This window comes from Cydia strobilella, chromosome 7, assembly GCF_947568885.1.
Source record: "Cydia strobilella chromosome 7, ilCydStro3.1, whole genome shotgun sequence".
NCBI lineage: Eukaryota > Metazoa > Arthropoda > Insecta > Lepidoptera > Tortricidae > Cydia > Cydia strobilella.
In genome coordinates, this window is record NC_086047.1 from 9,910,136 (window position 1) to 9,934,140 (window position 24,005).

At 37.3% G+C, this 24,005-nt stretch overlaps 2 protein-coding genes across 10 annotated transcripts in view; one reads left to right on the forward strand and one right to left on the reverse strand.

Annotated features, from left to right (window-relative positions):
• LOC134743078 (calcyphosin-like protein) overlaps window positions 1–24,005 on the reverse strand; it is a 403,310-nt gene that overhangs the window by 11,559 nt on the left and 367,746 nt on the right. The window contains exon 1 of one of the 4 annotated variants that reach the window (XM_063676378.1): window positions 10,848–10,979. The exons of 2 other annotated variants lie outside the window; for them this stretch is intronic. In XM_063676378.1, coding sequence (XP_063532448.1) covers window positions 10,848–10,869 — 22 coding nt within the window. In that variant the 5' untranslated portion in view covers window positions 10,870–10,979. Of the gene's footprint in view, window positions 1–6,838; window positions 6,922–10,847; window positions 10,980–24,005 lie in introns of those variants that run through there. One more of the 4 variants, XM_063676380.1, reaches the window with a different exon arrangement.
• LOC134743060 (18S rRNA aminocarboxypropyltransferase) lies at window positions 11,587–12,955 on the forward strand. 6 transcript variants are annotated; one of them, XM_063676343.1, is made up of 2 exons: window positions 11,587–11,962; window positions 12,158–12,955. In XM_063676343.1, the coding sequence occupies exons 1-2, from the start codon at window positions 11,946–11,948 to the stop codon at window positions 12,885–12,887; spliced, it is 747 nt and encodes a 248-aa protein (XP_063532413.1). In that variant the 5' UTR covers window positions 11,587–11,945; the 3' UTR covers window positions 12,888–12,955. The 6 variants fall into 6 exon arrangements, with proteins under 6 accessions (XP_063532413.1, XP_063532412.1, XP_063532414.1 ...); XM_063676342.1 differs by having other exon boundaries at window positions 11,587–11,957; window positions 12,132–12,955; XM_063676344.1 differs by having other exon boundaries at window positions 11,587–11,957.

Here is a 24,005-nt window from a genome sequence, read left to right on the forward strand (position 1 = left end):
TAAGTATTGTATATAATATTCATATAATCAAGCTTTTCAATCTCGTTTCTCTATTATATCACGATTATAGGTGTAATAGTTACGATACAAGTGCGAAAAAATATCGCACAGGTATCGTACAATGTTTTACAGTACATACTGGCCCTTTAAATTTTCGACATAGTCAAGTAATGTGCTAATTATCACACTAGTGCGGTAAACCATATGAACTGGTAAAATGCTATTTTCTTGTGATCGAATAGTGCAGCATTCTTTGTGAAAGTTACATAATACATTCATACTACAAGTAAAAGATATTATGCATTTGTTTCTGTTCCTGTATAAATAGAATAGGCTCATTATTTCGCGGTTCCATTTCCTGGCTCGGTGAGCTATGCTTTCCTGATTGGGTCATGGTATTTCCACCATATCCACCAACCTTGTGACAGTTGGCCTTCGCGTGATGTCCACAAACTAATGTATTATCTTTTTACTTTTGTGGAAATGTGTTACTTAATGGGTGTTGTGTTGCATATTTGTGACAGAGGTGACACATTTAAAAAAAATACATTGAGTCACGGCGCACACAGTACCTACTCGTAGCATAGTAACTATACTCCTAGGTACTGTATGGTAACAGTGTTTTTCGTATTTGTTTTTCTATGTACAATAAAGAATATACATACAATGTGGCACGGGGAATATTACCTTCAGGTTGATGGAGTGGCCATGGGCTCACCGATAGCTCCTGTGACCGCCAATATCTTTATGGAATGGTTTGAAGAAAATGCTTTGAATAGCGGGCCTGTTAGACCTAGATATTGGTGGCGGTATGTTGATGACGTCTTCGCTATTGTCTCGAAAAACAGCCTAAGGGATCTCACGGAGCACCTCAATACCAGGCATCACAAGATCCAGTTCACAGTGGAGGAAGAAAACGAAGGAAAGCTGCCGTTTCTGGATGTCTTGGTTATGCGTAAACCTTGTGGGCGGATACAAACCACAGTGTATCGTAAACCAACACATACAGATCGATATCTGAGGGCAGATTCGCACCATCATCCGTGCCACTTATCTTCTGTGCCCAGAACACTGTTTAATCGGGCCTTGAACCTCTTCTCTGTGATCCACAGTACTTGGACCATGAGCTGGGTCATGTGAGGCGTGTATTGGAATGCAATGGCTATAACTGGAGGCAGAGTTATCGTGTTGCAAACGCATCAGCGCGTCCCTGTTTAACTACGGCAGAGAGATTGCCCCTATACCTACTTTACATTAAGGGCGTGACGGATAAAATCGGACACTTATTACGCCGGAGATACTGCATTAAGACGATTTTCCGTCCTCATATGAAGCTAGGACAGGTGCTGCGTTCGTGAAAGGATAGGGAGCCTTTGAACAGTCCGTGTGTATACATGATTCCTTGCTCCTGTGGGAAAAACTACATAGGAGAGACGGGCCGAAACATTTCCACCAGATTGTCCGAGCACATACGTAGTATGAAGAACAGGGATAGCCGGGGTTCTGCGGTGACGGAACACGTATTGGATTCGGATTCGACTCACTATATACGTTTCGATAAGGTAACTGTGCTGGCGAAAGAAAAGTTTGTGTTTCAGCGAAAAGTACGGGAGGCTATCGAAATTGGTCGTCATCCGAATTTTAACCGTGATTGTGGTTGGTCAGTGCCTCCGAGCTGGAAAACTGTTTTGGGTACTACGTCGGTGGACAGTGTGGACGAACCATTAGCGAATGACGTAGTGAGTGTTGTGTGCAACCCATCATTTGACAATAATGCCGTAAACGAGGGTAGTTTCTCGCCCCCCCTGCCGCCACCGGCGCCCGCGCCGAGTCATCGGGCGCGGAGGGCTGCGGCCCGCAGTCTGCGCCGGTCCGTCACCGTCGACGCAAGCTCCTGATGACGCTCCTCGGTACGGAGTGAAACATGTCGAGCATTTTCGACTTAAAACACGTGAGTGACCTGTTATTAATATATTTAATAGTACTACCACTGTTTAGTAACTGGCCACCCTAAACTAAAAATGAATTATATTCACCTATAAACAGAATTCATTTTAGTATAAGGTGGCTAGTTATTGAAGGGTGGCCAGTTATGAAACCTTATACTAAAATAAATTCTGTTTAAATAGGTGAATAGAATTCATTTTTTGCTTAGGGTGGCCAGTAATTTGACGATTTACCCCACCTTAATTGGCCTAGCTCTCATTTCTCACTTCAAAAAAAAACAAAAAAAAATATATTTTCACAAACTTGCCCTGTTAGGCCCACTTGCACCATTCCACTAACCCGGGGTTAACCGGTTAAACCTGGAGTTACCATGGTTACCAGTACAATTTGACACTGGGTTAACGGTTTAACCGCTTTACCCCGGATCAGTGAGATGGTGCAAGTGGGTTTTAGTATGAATGTATGTTATTTAGTTAGTGTGGGTCTTGGAAGCTAAATTTGACCTACTTCCCGATTTCCGATGGAGCTGAAATTTTGCATATAAGTATATGTAAATGCAACGGATGACAATGCAATGTTATGATGACATGGAGCTGATATGATGAAGACAGGAGGTGGCCGTGGGAACTAATTGTATTTGTGGTTGTTATAATTGTCTCGATGAGTATTAGTTGCTCGGGGAAAGAACATTACAGTCAGCGATAAAAGCTTGTACCAAAAATTATTTGAATGCCAAAAACTAAAACTTATTATGTTATTTAAATTTATTTCTGACGATCACAATGTAGATTCTTATAAATTGACATTAATGTAATTTGTACTGTAATCATATGTTGTGAAATAAATATATCTAATCTAATCTAATCTAATCTAATCTATGAAATATACAATATTAGCATAATAATCCGTTTCCTTCTCGCAAAAAGTAAGATGACAAATTGTGCGTAGGACGGGCGATATTTATTTATGTTTTTAAGGATTTCGTAGTCAACTAAGAACCCTTATAGTTTCGCCATGTCCGTCTGTCTGTCTGTCCGAGGGTTTTCTCCGTGATCGTTAGTGATAGAAAGAATCAACTTGACATGGATTTGTAAGTCAATAATGCCAGGAACTTTGTTGTTTGGATTTGATTTGGTCTGATTTTGTTTGATATTTAACAGTTAACTTATTTTCCTCGCGTTGGTGTAGTGAAATAGTACATTTCGATGCTAGTGCGGAAAGTATGACATTTCCGCACGTGTATCGAACGACGTTTTTGTAATACAGTTGCGAAAAAATAAGAAAAGCAACAAGTAAGGAACGGAATTCGAAACTTTTATATTATTAATTCTGTATTCTGTATCACATTATTGACATTGACATTATGAAGAAGTGTTTTTCTAGCTTTTATTCGACTAGAATAGATTTTGTTATTATTATTGAACCCACTTCAATGAAAGTTTTTTTTTCAAATGCATGTTCTATAAGACAGAAACAATTGTAAATATTAAAACATTGTACTATTATTACCTAAATATCGTTATTTATGATTATTTGTGTATCGTATATTTATAAAAACAATATCGAAGGTTGCCTTTGGAAACTTAAAACATTCTTGCAGTAAGAAAATACGCCTCTTCTTTGACAGGCGTTCCGTTCCATTCAGACAACTTATTAAGAACGGTTTTTCAACATTAAAAAATAAACGTGTTATAATTCTTATAATGATGAAGAGGTAAGTAATAAAATATGAAATATGCATATTTTTCGTATTCTTACATTAACAGTAGGTTTTTATATTGATTACGACGTTAAATGGAAACTAATATTAACACTCATCAATAAGTAGTCATGAATTGGAACAAGTAAAAATTTAAAAAAATTGGAAAAGAAAAAGAAAACCGGCCAAGTTCGAGTCGGACTCGCGCACCGAGGGTTCCGTACTTTTTAGTGTTTGTTTTTATAGCGGCAACAGAAATACATCATCTGTGAAAATTTCAACTGTCTAGCTATCACGGTTCATGAGATACAGCCTGGTGACAGACAGACAGACAGACGGACAGACGAACAGCGGAGTCTTAGTAATAGGGTCCCGTTTTTACCCTTTGGGTTCGGAACCCTAAAAAATCATTTCTTTCATCGAGAAATTTCAACAAATTATGCTGGAGTTTTGAATGATTCACGGTTAGTTTCACTAGACTTATATTGACCGGGATATAGACCGTGATTACCTTTTGTATTGTTTATGAGCTCCCGATATTTCGACGCAGTTACATGCATCATGTTCACGTGTGACTGAAGATAGCGGGTGGGTGTCAAAGTTGTGTAGACCGCGCTCGGTCTACCCTCATTCTTGCGCGTCGGCTGGTCTATATCCCGGTCAATATAAGTCTCACAGAAATATATCAAGATAGAAAGAAAGAGCTCAGCGATTTGTAGGGAGACCGAGCGTGTAACATTTGGCGTAGGTACTTTGACGTCACGAGCGTAATTTAGTGATGAGAAACATAAGCCGCGCGAAAATGATTCAAAAGCATCGATTTACAGATCGATTAGGACACGGCATCGATTCTAAAATATCGATAAGAACCGACAGAGGAAATGATAATTATTTTCGACAGAGGAAATGATAATTATTTTTGACAGAGGAAATGAGAAAGCTCAGAATTTTAAATCGAAATAGTACATTTCGATGTTAGTGCGGAAAGTATGTATGATAAATCTAGTGAAATTATGTTGGGCTGTCTTTTCATATTTTTAATTTTTGCAATTAGTGTTTTTTGGTTGTCACCTGAAGATATATGATATAAACCTGCTTAGATATTAACCGAATTTCTAACTTTTCAGGACGTAGAAGAGCGCGTGGCCCGCACCTTCCCGACCCCCATAGACAAGTGGGCGCTGTGCGACGCTCGCGACGCCGCCGCCAGCGCCACCAAGCGGCGGAAGTTATTACTACCGCAAGACCGCCTGCACCAGATGTTGCAGAAGGTATAATCCTTGCCTTTTATTTATTTTATAATAAATTATATTGCCTTAGATGTTATTAATTAGCTAACGTAGTGGCCCCTTTGACCGACAGGGACCAGTAACCGACACACTGTGGGCTGGATCGGCCGAAAAAAAGGACATTCATACTTTTTTGAGAAAATAATTTTTTTTAGGGTTCCGTACCCAAAGGGTAAAAACGGGACCCTATTACTAAGACTCCGCTAGTGATGGGCAGCGGTAACATTCCCGCTACCAGTAAGTTTCCATTTGGGAATGTTACTAGTAAGTTACCAATGTTACCAGTAACATTCCCAAAAGCCGGTAACATACGAAACTGATGATAGTGATGACTTATATGACATAAAATAAGGTTCAAAACTTATTTTTTTAGTACAACTTACTCAAAAATATGTCCCATAGTTCTTAATTCGCTGACATAAGAGCTATGGGATCAATTTTATAAATTTGGTATACAGATAGTGAGTACCGGGTACCGGGAAAGGACATAGGATACTTTTTATCCCAGAACTCACTCCTTGAGGGGATGGAAAGGGGAGTTGACATTTGTATGGGGAATCAATAACCGCTGAACCGATTTAGATGAAGTTTGGTATGGAGATAATTTGAGTCCTGGGGAAGGACATAGGATAGATATTCGCGAGCTTGGTTTCCGCAACTCGACGTCTTACTATTGCGCCGATTTTGCGTGAGGGACATAGGATAGGTTTTACCCTAGAAATCAACCCTAAAGGGGGTGAAAAGGGGAGTGAAAATTTGTATGGAACCCAATAAAACCGATTTAGATGAAATTTGATATGGAGATAATCTTCATTGTTGGGGAGGGTGTAGAGTAGTTTTTATTCCCGAAGTCATACTGTTCTCTTCTCCACTCTTCTAACACTCACTCAAAGTGCCGCTGGTAATTTAAAACCAACTTTCTGCACGCTAAACAGCCACGAAAAGTAGCACTTTTTGAGCAACTGTATTAAAAAAAAAAACCCCTCAGCAGCTCGAACAAGCCTACTTTCGACACTCCCTGGAGCGAGAGAAGTGCGACTTTCCTCACTCCATGCAGGGAGTGAAACAAAGTAGCTTTTTAATTTAGTGCAGGCCATGAACTGCCACTTATTCATACTTCTATTACAAATTGTTTTTTTTTTGTTTCTATGTATTACTCTGTGTAATTCGAAATACATTTTTTATGTTCTCACTACTGAGGTGAAAAATTATATGTGCAACACGAGAGCAAAGTTATTTTACATCTCGTGTTCTTGAGTCCCTCGCTACACTCAAAATTCCACTTTTCGAACCAATTCCAATTTTGTACCACATCTTAACTTTCATTCATCCCCTTTGGTTGTTTTTTTTTAAACCGCACCTTATTTCTCGCAATCATTATAATATGTGACTTGATGTGCAAATTCCAATTTTCTAGCTATAGCTGATTCGGCTCTGCGTTGATGAGTCAGTCAGGATCAGGATATACGATAACCGTACAATTTGAGACAACAACAATGAAAATGTAAAAGGTAAACATTAATCAAAACACTCCTAATCCTACTATACAGTACCGCTACCACCAGTTTTGACATTGACTTCTTCGCTCACGTCTCATAACTTAATTTCTATGCATCTCGCTTGTACTCACATATTAGTGCAAGCGAGATGTATAGAAACTATAGAAAGTAATTTACGTAGACGTGAGCGAATATGTCAATGTCAAAACTGGTGGTAGCTGGTAGCAGTATTACAACTCCTAACTTTATCATCAATTCATCAAAGAGTTAATTACGAAACAGGATAATAGTTTGTTTTTGATAAATTTCATACTACTTCAAAACAACTGTACAAGAGCGTCGTCATCGTCACTTCCTAAAATATTTACCTACGTGTAATGTAACTATTACGAATAAGTACTCACAGTAAATGAAACCGTTACGGACGACTACCAACGAACGCTACAAAGACAACAGTGTCGACAGACAGTAACTGTCACACGGTTGTAGAAAATCGATCAACTATAACACACTTCGTTAATAATATATGCCTAGAGAGCCAAGGGCGTTTGGGTTAGGTATGTTATTATGGTGACATATTTTAGATTATTTTTAGCGGAAGATGAGTCACTTTAGCGAGACCACGGCGTAGGCTCTGACGACTTGTTTGTGCAGTTTTTCTAACTGCAGCTATTGCTCATTTAACCTTGATCCTTATTTAGGAGTATGTTACGCTTCAATCACCTCAACAGTATTAGTTGTGCCCGTGGTTCTGCTTGCGTGAAATTTGGACTATGTCCTCTATGACTATGGACCGCGGGGTTAGAAAACTCAAAGGAACCTTATTGTGTAGTGGTTAATAAGTCACATATTTTGTAATATATATTTATAAAATTTTCAGTAGCTTGACCACTTTGCTACGCTGCCAGCGTAGCTTAGGCGGGGGCGACGAGAGCAACGCTGGTCGCGTCCGGTCGAGCGTCCACTGTTTGTACCCTTACGCCATCCTTACCCAATTACTGCGACACGATAAACATTATACCTACGTAGTATTTAATACCACCTGGGTACGACCAACTTGACATCACTTATGTCCAAAATTCTTAGGCACTAATTTATACATCATAATTAATGATCAATATACGTATTATCAGCATCAGTAGGTACCGAGAATAATATGCACAGTTGCACACAACATTATCCAAAATTACGTCATTAGTTAGGTAGGTACCTGACTCATATAGACAGACATCGCATTTGTGACGGCAAATCAGCCACAACCCCACAACAACGAGAATGTTATAATTTATAACCACGAGAATTACCCTATTTAGGTAATGGTAGAGCGTTTAGAGCTCATAACACTTCGTCTTACTAACCAGAAATGGAGTTCAATACAAAAAGCAAAAAATGTAAACAAACCAATTTACCTTAGCTTAGATAATTATTTCGTAATCATCATGAACTCTTAAAGGAAGCTAGGTTAAGGTCCTATCAATAATTTAAGCATATTTGTTTACCCACACCTACCTAAGTTTCGTCTGAGACTTCTAGTATAAGGCGCACTGCATGCATAGCAAGTAGTAGGTTCTGCTTGTAATCCTACAAATACGGAAGAGGCAGCTATCTGACGGAAATGAGAATAAAATAAAAAGCCCATTTATTCCATAACCATACTGTACACGAACACAGTACAGTTATAATTTTAAACTAATTAAGTAACTAACATAAAATAATAATTGGATCTACATATTTATAAATAGGTTTGGACCCCTCTCGGATAAAGTCATGCCATTTCGCTCTGTCTTGAGCTTACTTCCTGCCAGTTATTTACTTTCAGTGAAAAACACGCGAACGCGAAGCGAAGCGGCGCCGGCGCGGCGCGGCGCGGCGGGCCCACGGAGTTCGCGTTCGCAACGAGATCGCCCACGTCCCACGTAGGACTCTTCTATAGGTACCTAAGTATCAAAGGATTAATTCACCCTGCGCTTCGTGCATTCTTGCCACGTGACCGGCCCACTTCCATTGCGTATTCTAGAGCATCAATGCATTTTGTTTTTTGTCATATATGATCATGTCTAAATTTTCTGGATTAATTTTGGTTAATAATATTTTTTTCTATGGCTCTGACATTTATCAATTTTTTCTTCAGCCTTGTATGTAAACTTCCAGACTACCGTATGTTAGTGTAGGGAGTAAACACGAATATATTACTCTTTTCTTCAGCTTTAGTGGTATTATATCACTTTTTAAGGTTTCTTTCATACTCCAAGGAGTAGGTAATAGGTACCTATACTGTTAAATATTAACTACAAAACTAAAAGTAAAAATATTTAGCCACTAAATTCCCGTCAGCTGCCCAAATTCCCATCGAACACATTATTAATGAACGCTAATAATTGTCCATCAACGCTATCATTCATCAACCAGACTATATTCCACCGTACAAACGATATCGGATTATAACCCTTTCAATCGTAAATCGTAGAATATTAGACGTAAACCCTACAACTACTCTAAAAACGACTTTCCGTGACGCAAGTAAAATTCAAATCCACGGCGGAAATGTGACACGATACGAGCTTGCAAAAGTGAATGGATAATAAAAGACCGCCGAGTCGGAGTCAGACAATATCCGTCGATAATGTTACTTTTTAGGGTTCCGTAGCCAAAATAGCAAAAATAGAACCCGTTTCATGTCCGTTTGTCCGTCTATCCTATGATAGATCACAAAAAAATTAAGATTGCAGAGCGTAATTTTGATTTTGCGAATAAAATGTATTTTCTTATTAAAATGACGTAAGTGCTGTGAAGACCTTTGACTTGTATGGCTTTTTGTATCATATCATCATATCATCATATGAAGGTACAAAGCTCAATTTTGCGTAGTCCGACACGCACTTGGTCGGTTTTTTGTTTGTTAAATCTATTGTTCTATAATAATATGACGAGATGGTAACATGGTACATTACGATTTTTTTATAACTTCTACATAAAGGTTCGTAGCTACAATGGTTAGTAGGTATACCATGACGACGTAGGTCTATCGATTATTAGCATGAATCTAGTATAACTGGATCGGTCATGAGGAGTGGGGGAAAATGACCGAACGGGATAGTCTTATGTATCTTTCAGTAGGAGTAGCAGAGAAAGCGCTGTTATTGTTTGTCCTTGTCATAGTTTCACTTTTCCACCGCTGCCACAACCGAGGTTGTGGCAAACAAATAAGTACGTGACATGTCATGTTTGTTCGTTGCTTGTTTAATTATCGTTGTTTTGTATGAAATTGTGCTTTCTCTTATGAAATATAGTGATGGTTAGCGTTTTGAATGCTTGAACTTTGATAAAATACTGGTGAATTGTTCTGTAATCGGCTGTAATAGCCGCTCTGAGCAAAAATATGAGATCATAACCTTTCACACGTAAGTACGGTATTTTACACCTTTCTCTTAACGCAATATGTGAGAATAACATCGTAAAATTACGTTACACTCAAAGCAATGTAGAATCAAACGATTTCAATAAAAATATCGCAATTATTTACGCAAATTAACAAAACATTATTTGTAAAATTATCCGCCCAAATTACGTAGGTAGGTAAGAGTCTGAGGTCAGCCATTTTAAAACTTCTTCTTAATTTAGCTGCATAACAATCATGTTAGGGATACCAGGTGAAAATATCATAATTTTATGGGTAATTTTGACCTCGAAGTTTTTTCGTACTTCTAATTCCAAAAAATAAATAAACAAATGTTGTGAAGATTAAATGTGGTGTACATTAATTGGTGTGATTGCGATTTGTGATTTCTTTAAATTAAAACCCATAATACATTTTATATTACGTTTTATTTACTAAACATGTTTAGTTTTGTACCACCTGCGCGAATTATAGGAGGTATTTCATTGTTTATACGCCTAAAAAGGACGGCCCATTGACATTTTATTTAACAATTTTTTAATACCGTCAAACAAGCTAACTTTGCCTCCAGGGTAATCGCCCCAACGTGATATCAAATATTGGGGTAATTTTTACCAATATGGTATCCCCACGTTTATGACGTCATCTATGTCTATCCCTTACGGGCGCACGCGTATAGCTGGTCTATGTAATGCTAGGTCTATGATTATTAGCCATTGTTAAGCCCAAACAATAAGTACCTAATCGAATTATTTTTTCCTGCCGTACATTCCGTCTACATTTTACTACATTTACCTATGGTTAACATCAAGCTGCATACTAATGCTGCCATATCTGATACATAGTCTGCATGTGGCTTGGCATTACAAAATCTGTGATCAAGCGGAATAAATTTCTCAACACAATAGGTACCTAAGCCAGTAGAAAACGGGTGTTCCTTTTCTAGCCGCCTTGTTAAAGTTGTTTGTACGAGTAAGTCGTTTAAAGATTAATAGGTAAACAAGTATTAAAATTACCTGCCATAGAGGCGCTGCTCATCCTTCCACGACTAAAATCAATTTTGAATTATTATTAGCTACTTTAAAAATGAAAATTCAACCACCACTATAAAAGCAATATGTAAAGATGTTAAATTCTTATGACAGTGATGGAAAACTATTTCCTTTTAACACTTTTCGGGTAACTTTGGCAACATGCCAGTAAAGAAACAAACACATTTCTATGTACTTAGAGAAAAATTGCTCAAGTATCCCATGATAAAATATGAAATGCAATAATATTCAAATATAACGTATAAATACATGATTACTTCAAATTTGCTTCAAATGTCTACTAAAAAAATAGTAAAGATTATTACGAACGCAGCCAATTATTTTTATGGTCTTTACAAACCTTTAAGGTCAACCCAGACTACGCGTCGCGATTCGCGCACGAGTTTGGAGGGACCTTTACATTTGCGATACCTGCGATACATTGGGGCAATTATAGTTTGTCAAAGGACTGTCTTATTTCAAACATAGACAGAGAGAATCATACTATCTTTATCTTACACTAGTACTAGCACCCGAAAGAAAAGGATGAGTATAGTTTTTTTTGTTCTTATTAACTGCCAATTTGGTTTGACCAACTATATCTAAAATTCACATACCATTTGTTGCAAGGTCTGTAGAAGCCTTTAAATGACATTGACATTAGTGTGACGGATGACAGTGACAGACACGATCATTTCTCGATGTTGAATGGAGGTTTTTTTCTTCCGGTTCGAGCGCCATCTTGATAGTTAGCATCGTGATTAATTACTTTGTTTTTTGCTTATTAATATTGTTTAAAGTGTAATATCGATAGCTTATTATACAGTAAACTAATGTGGTAGTGTGCAGTGAATGGAGAATTAATTTTGAAGCGCGTTTAACCACCATCTTGGAGTCAACGGCCGGTAGTCCACGTGCTTCTTGTAAAGACTAGCTATCGATTTACAAGAGCTAACAAATCACCGTACACTGTCTTGTACAACCGTACAATTTTTGTCGTTTGTAAACCTCTCAATACCTTGATACTGGCGAAATAGTCCCACTGGGCTGAAGCCATAATTTTAAAAGAAGAAGAAGAAGAAGATGTTGAATGGAGTGAGGTTAAATTAAATTTTGTTTTGAGTTGTTATTAGGCTTAAAACTTAAGCACAGATATTGCAGTGGAGTTACATTAAAGTTTTAAAATGTAATAGGCTTTATTCTTTGGATTATAAGTGTGCTTTATGCTAGAAACTACAATGATTTACAATAGCAATGTTTTCATTACAGATTAAAAACAAGCAATTTTATTACAGCACTATGGCACCCGGCAAAAACCTCAAAAATCGCAGTAAACGCTCCAACCAACAAACCGAAAGGGACTATGCAGAGAGATTAAATGAGCTTACTGTAGCATCATCAGAAGATAGCGATGACAGCAGCTCTGATGGAGAAGGAACTGAAGCATCCTTTACTGTAGCCATGTGGGATTTAAATCACTGTGATCCTAAGAAATGCTCCGGAAGAAAACTTCTACGACACAAAATCATAAAAAACCTTAAACTCGGGCAGCGGTTTCCAGGATTAGTGCTATCTCCAGTTGGCACCCAATGCGTCAGTCCTAATGACAAGGAAATTATTGAAAAATCAGGACTTGCAGTCATAGACTGTTCATGGGCTAAAATTGATGAAACACCTTTTGGTAGAATGAAATCACATCACCCGAGGCTATTGCCATTTTTAGTCGCAGCCAATCCCATAAACTATGGTAAACCTTACCAACTGAGTTGTGTGGAAGCATTGGCAGCTGCTATGTATATAACGGGACATAAAAAGGAGGCGCAGTTCTACCTTTCAAAGTTTTCATGGGGTCATTCCTTTTTGGAACTTAATAATGAAGCATTAGATCTGTATGCAGCTTGTACAGACAGCAAAAGTGTTCTGGAAGCGCAGGCAAAATATCTGGAATCTGCTCAAAAGCAAGAAGACACAAGACCCATGTGGCCACCCAGTGATAGTGATTCAGAGTCAGAGGATCACAGCTAGCACTTCAATAATCTCTTATGATGTAAATGTGTATTGATTGTTGTCCAATTATATTTATTGTTCCAATCTCTTAGATTTTTTTTTCGTAGTTGTCATCACTTTTCTTGGGTTATTAATTATAATTTTTTTCTTATCAGTATCTGTGTAAAAGCCATGGCACTCTTGTGGGCTTTAGATACATAAGCTAATTAATTACATAAAATGAGGAATCATATCATATATGTGCTAAGTGAATTATGATTTAGACGTACCACATACCAGCATCAGCTGCCTGTCTAAAATGAAATAATGCCTGCCCCGGGCCTATTCATTATAAGACTGACCGCTGTTTGCCTCACTCCTCCTGCCTGGACCCCTATGATATTATTGGAAACCCCTTTGTGGTTGTCTTTTTGCTCTTTAGGGTTCCGCACCTAAAGGGTAAAAACGGGACCCTATTATAGTAAAAACTTTTTGAACAGCTTTTTCACTTACCTGTACCATTGTACATGATTGTACTAACAATGGCATCGTTTGTCTCAATCAAGATCCAAGATCCTTCAGCTACCAAACACTGGGTCTTACACAGCTATAACTTTTTAAAATAAGATTTTGGAATAAAATACCAAAAATATTCAACGAAATATATTTGCATATGGACTAGTTCACAGTTCATAACGCCATCTACAGAGTTAAAAATAAACTAAACTCTTTTACCTATAGCGCCATCTATCACTTCCTCAACAATTTACATACCATGACTGCCATCGAGCCGACTCGCTTGGTATGCTCGCTCATGTACACAACAATATAGCTTCAAGGAAAATTCATAGATGGCGCTGTAAGAAATAAAGTTGTAAATCAAGTTTATGGGGTTCGTAGACCGGTAAAAGCTAAAGCTACTGTTCGGTCTGTTCTGTTCGTTCTTTCTTAGTTTGCGATTGCGTTTGAATGCGTGAGCCGGTTTTGTACCGCTCGAATTCTACGTCGGAAACTCGCGGAGAAACTTGTTTCGGACTTTCTTTGAGTGGTGAAAATAAGTGTGAGTGATTATTGTGTGTGTTTTAATTTGGAGTGACGAATTATTTGCAACTTTGGAGTTGAGTTTGACAATTAGTTCCAGGACTTTGAAGGTAAGTTAAGTTGAATGCAACCTGTCGCGCAGGTGTCTTAAGTCATGAAGTCACTAACCTCTTTGATGAATAAGTTCTACTTACAACTTTTGATCGTGATTGGTTATTATGTATTTCATTCATCCCGGTGCTTCTTTTAGTAATAGAACAGTAGTTCCAATTTCCATGCCCAAACACATTTTTTTGGGTTTCATTTAGAATTTAGAGGAGTTTAGTATGCAACAGATAAAATATGTGTACCTAAATAAAGGTACAGTATAGAGATGGGCCGAATATTCGGTAATTATTCGGTATTCGACATATTCGGCAAGATTTCTAATGTTCGTATTCGGCCGAATTATTCGGTTAAAACTGCCGAATAATCGGCAAATATTTTTTATTATGTTTGTCTCGTTGCAACACTGTAAAAGCTCCAGAACTTTTCAGTAATCGCTTCCATCCGGGTTACTTACGAGTTACCATCTTGAGAGACATGTTGAATCCAAAAGATGTTTCCTATTTGAGGGCGTTACTCAACTGTTACCGAAATAATATTAATTATATTTTCATAGATACGTCTACCTACAGTACCTACAGTAAGTTCCATCAAGAAACTACAAGTAGGTAAAAGACACAACACAAGGGGCGGTCTTATCGGCAATGAGTGATCTCTTCCAGACAATTTATAATTCTAGCTTCTAAATAAAATTTTCAAATCTCATGTCATTTTATGTGAAAAGTTTCATTACAATCCAACACGTAGTTTTAAAATGAGAACGGAACTCCGTTTGTATGGGAAGGTAAAATTCGGCCGAGCTTGCCGGGGACGGTTTAAACTCACGAAACCGCAATGGCTTAAACGCTTAACGCTAGGTTTACTACTTAACTATCTAAGTAGGTACAGGTATATGTGCTAGAACCATAACTGGGTGCCTAGCCAAGATGCCAATAGTTTGCACCGTAGCGAACGATACTTTAATGTCTCTCTGTCGCACCAATATGGAAGAGTGATAGAGAGAGAGTACCGTTTCGTTCGCTACGGCGCAAACGAGTGGCATATTGGCTAGGCACGGTAGTACTGGCCGAGGACCGAGAAAACTGGCGCATACTCCACCGACAAGAGCCATGCTCTTAAATAATGATGATGACGGTAGTAGTACTATTAGTTATTCTGTGGCTAGGCCCTCTACTAAATGTGTTGAATAGCTGAACTGCCCATTGCGACTTGCGACGTAACTAAGACGCTGATTGGTAGTCAAATCTTAAAATTGTTTTTACCTACCTACCTACCTACTTGCTTAATGGCAACATTTACATTATATTTACTTAAAAAAGAACTAATGTCAAACTTGTGTCAAGTTGTCAACCACGTCAAAGCTACTTACTGTTGCTGTTGATGAATATTATGATACGTAAGCTGATCTAATGTTAATAGAAATACAATTATTGTTTCTGTACCTAGAATTCACGGTAAACACAACATATAATAGTCATGTAATATCGATCACGGTTATGAAGAAAATTTATCTACCTTCGGAACTACGGATGGACCTCTGTTTCAAAGAAGCTTCTGTTTTGAGCTCATTTTCAAGATGTAAAGTCAAATTTAGCTGGTTAACCTCATAGTACTTCTAAAAAGGATAAAAACTGTAGGTGCTTTTTTTGTTCTAGGGCCCTTTCGTCGAACCGACCAATTTAATTTACAAGCCCACGATTTGTAGACCATCCTAAAATGATCTGCCAGAAGTTGCCCGACAGATGTCAGAATAATACACTGAGTCTAGCAACAAAAGTGTAAGGTAGGTTATCTTTTATCTTTCTATATTTAAGGAATGTAAATTCCATGAAACCCATGCGAACATTTCAGGACCAGGATTTCTTTGACTGCGCCGTGCACTCAATCGGTTTTCTAAACAGCTAACATAAGTATAAGGTCAAAACTCGCATGGTCCGAAAAACCCAAATCGATAGGGCAACGCAGAATGCACGCGGCAAAGTACTGAGGGTACCGTACCTACCTACGAGCAAGGGTCCTCCCCTCTGACTCATAAAGAGGGTGGCATTGGCTCTCCCCCTCACTTTTGAGGGTTTGGTCGATATTGCTCTCTTTTGTTTTCGCACTTGGAACTTACTACTAAGTCGATTTAGTGCAATACCTAGTGACTAGACTTAGCTAGATTTTATTATAACCTATTTCTGGTCAATGAGAAAATTCTAAATTTGAATGTGATCGTGGTTGTGTAGAGAGTGCCAGCGGGACCCTAGGAACTAAACTGACGCCTTTAGTTCGTATTTCCGTCTGTCTTATAGTGCCAGAATGTTAATTTAAACCCCTTTTGTAGACATTCTAGCTAGACAATCTACGCAGGTAGTGTAGATTACCCAACACGTAGGCTTAATTCTGACTGTATCAATATAATTCTTTTTACTTTTTGACGCACAAGTTGCGAAATTGCATGGAGAAATTATGAATGAATTCATTGATTAAGTCGCCATGTACTTTAACGGCTGATGGTACAGTCGAGGTCAAATATATTTTTACACTTGTACCTTACCTACTCCTTTATAATAAGGCAAAAATGTAAACATGTATCTGACGTTCACTGTACCTAATAGGTACGTCTATTGCTAACTGTACTCATTTATTATAATCATGCGTATTGTTAGTTTTTAGGGTTCCGTACCGTACCCAAAGGGTAAAACGGGACCCTATTACTGACTCCGTTGTCTGTCTGTCCGTCTGTCACCAGGCTGTATCTCATGAACCGTGATAGCTAGACAGTTGAAATTTTTACAGATGATGTATTTCTGTTGCCGCTATAATAACAAATACTAAAAACAGAATAAAATACATATTTAAGTGGGGCTCCCATACAAGAAACGTGTTTTTTTGCCGTTTTTTTGCGTGGAACCCTTCGTGCGCGAGTCCGACTCGCACTTGGCCGGTTTTTTGTTGTTGTTGTTGTTGGTAGGTACTGTTTTTTTATGTTATAGTTGAAAATTTACTAATTCTCAAAAATAACTATGAAACAAATAATGTTAATTTCATATTTTTGAGTTGTGTTTCTAGAAACTACTAATTATAAACGGAAATAGACGTTATAATATAATACGAAAGGAAAACTGGCCAAAGCCTCCAGTACCCAGTTCGCGCATTTAATTGTGATGATATGTTAATATTTTATAACATTATAGTACTTTGACGGTAATGGGCCCTATTTTAATGAAAAATCTAGCAGCAGCAATTTTTTTTACTAGAATTTGATTTAACTAGTTATCTAATTCTAATGAATTAAGCAGGTAATTTAATTAAAAGTACAGTTCGCCCTAAACCTTTAGGGGTTTCGCGGTCGTTGACCTTCGGGGCACAAAATGCAAGGGGCGTTGCATTATCACATCGATCAGAATAGATACTCATTCTCATTGCTGTTAGTCAAATAATCTCATTTTGGTTTATTGTTGCAATAATCTTTATGGCATTAATAATCGCATAAATACGATCGCATTACCAAGAGATAGCAAATAATAATTTAAGGTAAGAAAACTGTCCCAAATTATTAACATAATTTAAAATGCATTGATAAGCTTTATTTCCAAATCTTTCGCCCGCTGCGCCATTATGTATCTACTCTTATTTATATTTTGATTATTTCCTGCGAATGCAAGTAGCACAAGTAATAGTATGGACTAAAACGAGTAAACATGATGTTTCCCTTTTTTACAGAAGAGATAGAGAGATAGAGATCTTTATTTGCATACCAGTATGTTACATAGGTACATAATGGACCCTGGAAGGGTATGGCAAAACATGTTATTCACTATAATATATACTACTTATTGGTATTACTAATTTTCTAAATTACAATTCCAACCAAGTAACAAAAAATAATGTATAGCTAATAATAATGAATAAATCGTACCTACTGAACAGTAACAACTATACACGTATGTAATTCATTCTTAAATTCTAATCATAGACATCAAAGGACTACTAAGACGTAAAGTAGTGCAAATATTATAGCCGCAAACTACTAAAGTAGATGGTGCTGTTACGCCGCCATGCGATCTTCTGCGATTGTAGGCATGGTCGCATTTTTATCGCCTGTCACGTTCTAACAAGTATATAAGTGCGAAAGTGACAGGCAATAAAAATCCTAGCATGCTACAACCGCTGACGTACCGTACTACACACGTACCGTACCGTACAGTACTACAACTATCCACAAGTTCAACACGTAATTAAGTAATCTTATTTCTGGGGTTGCTTGAGTTTTTTAAAATTTTAATGAAAATAATTTTCCTTAGAACTGCGGCATTCGAATAATAGTCACGCCTGTACGAAGATATTCGAATAATAGTCACGCCTGTACGAAGATATTTGAATAATAATCACGCCTGTACGAAGATATTCGAATTAGTTTTAGACTAAAGTTGGGAAATTTTGAACATTTTTAGCTATAATATTTTGCACTACTAATACGCGCTTTAGTAATCAAATTAAGTGTACCTAGGTATCCGGTTCTCAAACTTTTTTAGTGACGGAATCCTTTTGGAAAGCGAAATATTTGATGGATCCCCAAATTAAAAAAATTCGTTCGTCACTATGGACCAGGCGTATACTCGTAGAAAAGCTGTTTTTATTTTTACTTTTGTTATTACAAGTATTCTCGCGGATCCCCCAAAGGGGCTTTGCGCTCCGCGGAGCACACTTTGAGAACGGCTGATTAGTAGCTAATAAACTACAAGACACGAAGCCGATAAAACGGTAAGGCATTAAAATGTGACGTTTTCAACCAAAAGGTACCACATTGTCGCTTGTCGATAAGGTTGATTTCTAATTGAAGCTTTATGTAAATAGCGCCTTACTGACAAGCGACAATTAGTACCATTTTGGTTGAAAATGGCACAAATTATTACTTAAATTTGAATCGGATCTTATCAGTCCGTCTTTAAGAAAACGTGACTAACTGTCTTTAAACAAAAAAGCGAATATTATTTCGAACTCGTCCAATTCGAAGTAAAAAAATAAATGTCTAAAGCTTTAGAAAAAAAATTGCATTTCTTTGTCAATAACTCAATATGTTATCACTCGCCGATGATTTCGGTACCGTAAAATCAGGTAACTTTAGTCCAAAACTTACAACTATGGTCAAAATTCAAATTCCAGTAAAATATGTATAAATATTTTTCAAATTATGTTGAGTATCTAATATAGAAAAACCAAAAGTCCGACTCGCCCACCTAGGTTTTCGTACTTTTTAGTGTTTGTTATAGCGGCAACATAAATACATCATGTGTGAAAATATCAACTGTCTAGCTATCACGGTTCATGATATACAGCCTGAGCCTGGTGACAGACAGACGGACAGAGGAGTCCCGGTTTTACCCTTTGCGTACGGAACCCTAAAAACGAGTGATTTTGATCATAGAAGAAATTTTACAATTTTGCCAATCACTAGATAGATTTAGATTTAATTATTTCAGGATAAAAATTACACTATAAATTTGCATCAATGTCAAAATTATGCTTATCTTCTTATCATGATTGTCAAACATTACATACTAAAAAATATAAAATAAACTAAAATAATTCTCTCTCCCAATAAGGATCGTCATATAAGTATGTATAAACAAAAACATGTCAAAAATTGATGTCAACCTAAGCAATTTAGAATCATCATTAAATGTCGAACAAAAATAAAATATTTATTGCTTAGGTTAAGAGTGGACAAGTGGTTGTGGAGTAGGTAGGTATAAAGAAATACATAGAATAAAAATACAATGGAATATCTGATACGTTTCTGAAAGATCTCGTTATCACTACGCGCCTACGTAGTGTAGGTTAATTATCTAACTTGGCCGGACACACTGCCGTGTGTCACGGAATATGATTTTCCTCAGCTTTCCAAAAGCTTACCATACAGGGCACACCTTGAGATCGCTTTACCTTCTGATATCCGCGATATCCTACGTCATATGTGATAAACATCGTCGCTAGGCAAGTTTATCACCCTGATAGATTAACCTGATAAAATTTTATCGTTTCCGCACTCTCTTACGCCTTTCTAATAAGCTTTTTATTGATTTCAAAGATGTCGTTAGATCAAACTACCGTTTAAACAGGTTTCGATGCGGTCAACTTATATAATTGAATTTAATGAGACCGGCTTGAAGCTACAGACGCGTTTAGCATAACCACAGCATAACTAATTGCTAATTATAAGGCTCAAATAGTTTAGAATGTTGGTAAATTGAAGTAAAATTAAAATAATCAACTAATTCAGGTTCGCTGATCATATCTTTGTTTAAAAACTTTAAAATAAAAGCGTTCCCTTCCTCCGTGTACCGATCTAAATACAAAAGTAGGTATAATTGCATGCGACATTTTTTACGCCTGTACTAGTTTTATAGTTCCTCCACATACTTCAATCATCATTCTACGTCTTCCTCGCGTTATCCCGGCATTTTTGCCACAGCTCATGGGAGCCTGGGGTCCGCTTTGACAACTAATCCCAAGTATTGACGTAGGCACTAGTTTTTACGAAAGCGACTGCCATCTAATCTAACCTTTGGAAGGTCAGAGGCGGAGGAGGGCGGTTTCCTCACGATACTTCAATCATCATTACGTCTGTTTGAATAAAAGCTTACGCTAGCTAGCTTAAATACCTAGCTGTTCCATAATATTGCTAAAATAGTAAAAAGTACCTAGGTATTGTCACTCATTTCTGCCAACATAACAACTCCAGAGGGCCTATCGCGAACCACGTTAGACGTGTTGCCTCCCTGTCACACTTACGTACGAATTTACAAGTGCGACAAAGAGGCAACACGTCGAACGTGGTTCGCGGTAGGCCCTCAGATAGCTTATCTAAACATGTATTTCACCGACATAAAAGTTAAGTATGCCGCTACACCGCACGCTTCCGCGCTACCCCGGGCGGTTATGATTCCCCTTCTGAATAAGTTCGCCAAGTTCCTTTAGCATGACTATTCGAAATAACCGTGACGGTACCTTGTTAAGGCTAGGGGGTGTAAATTACTCTGCGTTTTGCTTTACTACGCTCTGGTGGCCTTTTAAGAAGTTGCTATTGCGAATCATTAAGGCCGTTGATGGCACAGACAGATGGATTAATATAAGTAGATATGCCCTTCATTTATCCTTTTAAATTGAAATTTTCAGTCTCCACATACTACCTAGTCTAGCCATAAATTCTGTTATATAAAGTTATTGATTTAAACTAAGTATTTACAAATTTATACACAATACAGAACCGCATAATTATGCTTTGTGAAATATTTGTACAAAACTTTTTAAATATAAACTTTTTAAATTGCATAGACAAGTATGGTTGCGTTTAAGGAGACCTAAATATCAAAATAAAAATTAAATTATTAAACTAATGTTTTTTACGTTTCTTTGTAAATATTACGCTAATTAATTAATTTACTTAATTTAAATATGCTATTAATTAACTTAAAATACGCTAATTACATTTATTGTTTACAATTACAACAAAATATTATTTAAGTTAGAAAATTGTATGCACGTAATCGATTATAAAGAAATTGTAATCGATTATATATACTAATTTCATATGTCTTTGTGTCATGAATCTAGTATAACTGGATCGGTCATGAGGGGTGGGGGAAAATGACCGAACGGGATAGTCTTATGTATCTTTCAGTAGGAGTAGCAGAGAAAGCGCTGTTATTGTTTGTCCTTGTCATAGTTTCACTTTTCCACCGCTGCCACAACCGAGGTTGTGGCAAACAAATAAGTACGTGACATGTCATGTTTGTTCGTTGCTTGTTTAATTATCGTTGTTTTGTATGAAATTGTGCTTTCTCTTATTAAATATAGTGATGGTTAGCGTTTTGAATCCTTGAACTTTGATAAAATACTGGTGAATTGTTCTGTAATCGGCTGTAATAGCCGCTCTGAGCAAAAATATGAGATCATAACCTTTCACACGTAAGTACGGTATTTTACACCTTCCTCTTAACGCAATATGTGAGAATAACATCGTAAAATTACGTTACACTCAAAGCAATGTAGAATCAAACGATTTCAATAAAAATATCACAATTATTTACGCAAATTAACAAAACATTATTTGTAAAATTATCCGCCCAAATTACGTAGGTAGGTAGGAGTCTGAGGTCAGCCATTTTTAAACTTCTTCTTAATTTAGCTGCATAACAATCATGTTAGGGATACCAGATGAAAATATCATAATTTTATGGGTAATTTTGACCTCGAAGTTTTTTCGTACTTCTAATTCCAAAAAATAAATAAACAAATGTTGTGAAGATTAAATGTGGTGTACATTAATTGGTGTGATTGCGATTTGTGATTTCTTTAAATTAAAACCCATAATACATTTTATTTTACGTTTTATTTACTAAACATATTTAGTTTTGTACCACCTGCGCGAATTATAGGAGGTATTTCATTGTTTATACGCCTAAAAAGAACGGCCCATTGACATTTTATTTAACAATTTTTTAATACCGTCAAACAAGCTAACTTTGCCTCCAGGGTAATCGCAGGGTAACGTGATATCAAATATTGGGGTAATTTTTACCAATATGGTATCCCCACGTTTATGACGTCATCTATGTCTATCCCTTACGGGCGCACGCGTATAGCTGGTCTATGTAATGCTAGGTCTATGCTTTGTGTCAATATTTCATACTGGCAACAAAATGTCCTTGAACAGAAAAGTGCCACTGATCCCTCCTAGCAGGGAACAAAAGTTCCCTTTTCGAATAGGTGATGTGAAAATAACTATTTGGATCTTCTTGACGGCTGCATGGACGTAATGACGTAAGGGTCTCAGCACACGGCGTCGTAACGTAAGAGACGCGTAAGCGTATAGTAATACGCGCGTAAAACGAGAGCGCTACGAACAGGAACAAGTTCAAACAAGTCCGTCCGTACACGAAGCGTAGTCGTAGCGTAGCGTATGAGATTTCGGTCGTAAGTACGACAGTCGTATGCGTAGCGTAAGCGTAGCGTAAGCGTAAAGAACTTGTATGCAAACAGAAGGATTACGCTTACGTGCGCTTACGCTATTCTACTATTCGTCTTCATAGTTGATATATAATTACGATCATGGCCTTTGGGGTTCATCAGGATGTTACATCTTTAATAATGTATAATAATCATCAATTCGGCGTCATCCTCATGGCCAAATTACTACTTATAAAACATTTCCTCCAATTCGCCGTTTTTCTGTTTGTCTTTACTCTACATATATATCTGTTTATGCTCAGTAGCGGGGTCTTTATTAAGTCTATATTCGTCATAACTATATCCTCCCGTCCACTAGGATAATGTATGCGTGGAAACATATTAAAATGCCGCCGCCGCCGCCACGCCGCGCCGACACGGATAAAACATCTCACCCCTGTGTCGTTAGCGCTAACACCTCATTTGAATATTTTTGTGAAGCTTCATGCATTAATCATAAATCAAAAACTGAGTGTGTAATTAAAAATGGAATTATTGCCTAATAACTCTGCGCAGAGAGCGGCAGAAAAAAGACTCCTAACTGAGCTCGGGTTGACTATTGTGCTTAGTTACATTGCTAAAATTAAGTTCGTAAATTTTTTGCTGTGTTGAAATTTTGTTCTGATGCTGGACAGGCATTTTGGTTTTTTTCTGATAGAACTCGTAAATTTGTCGCCAGCGGATTTTGTCATTTTATGTAGGTAATATAACTTTTCCAGAAAAACAGCATCATTAATTATTTTATTTTATTTTAACTGATCATAGCGAGTGTTTTTAAACAACTTCCTTTCATATCAATTTAAGGCCTTTACAGCCAAACTTTTTATTTACGTCACTTTGTTTCACTTCATAGGCCGATTCCGCGTCGCTAATCGCAAACAATGTGATTGTAATTCCAATGTTGCCTGCTACAACAATTAGATAACAAAGTTTCCCTATCAGCGTCTGCGTTGCCCGTTTCGGAATAAGGCACAGTAAACAGTGAGTAAACAAAATAACAGTATTTTGATTGTA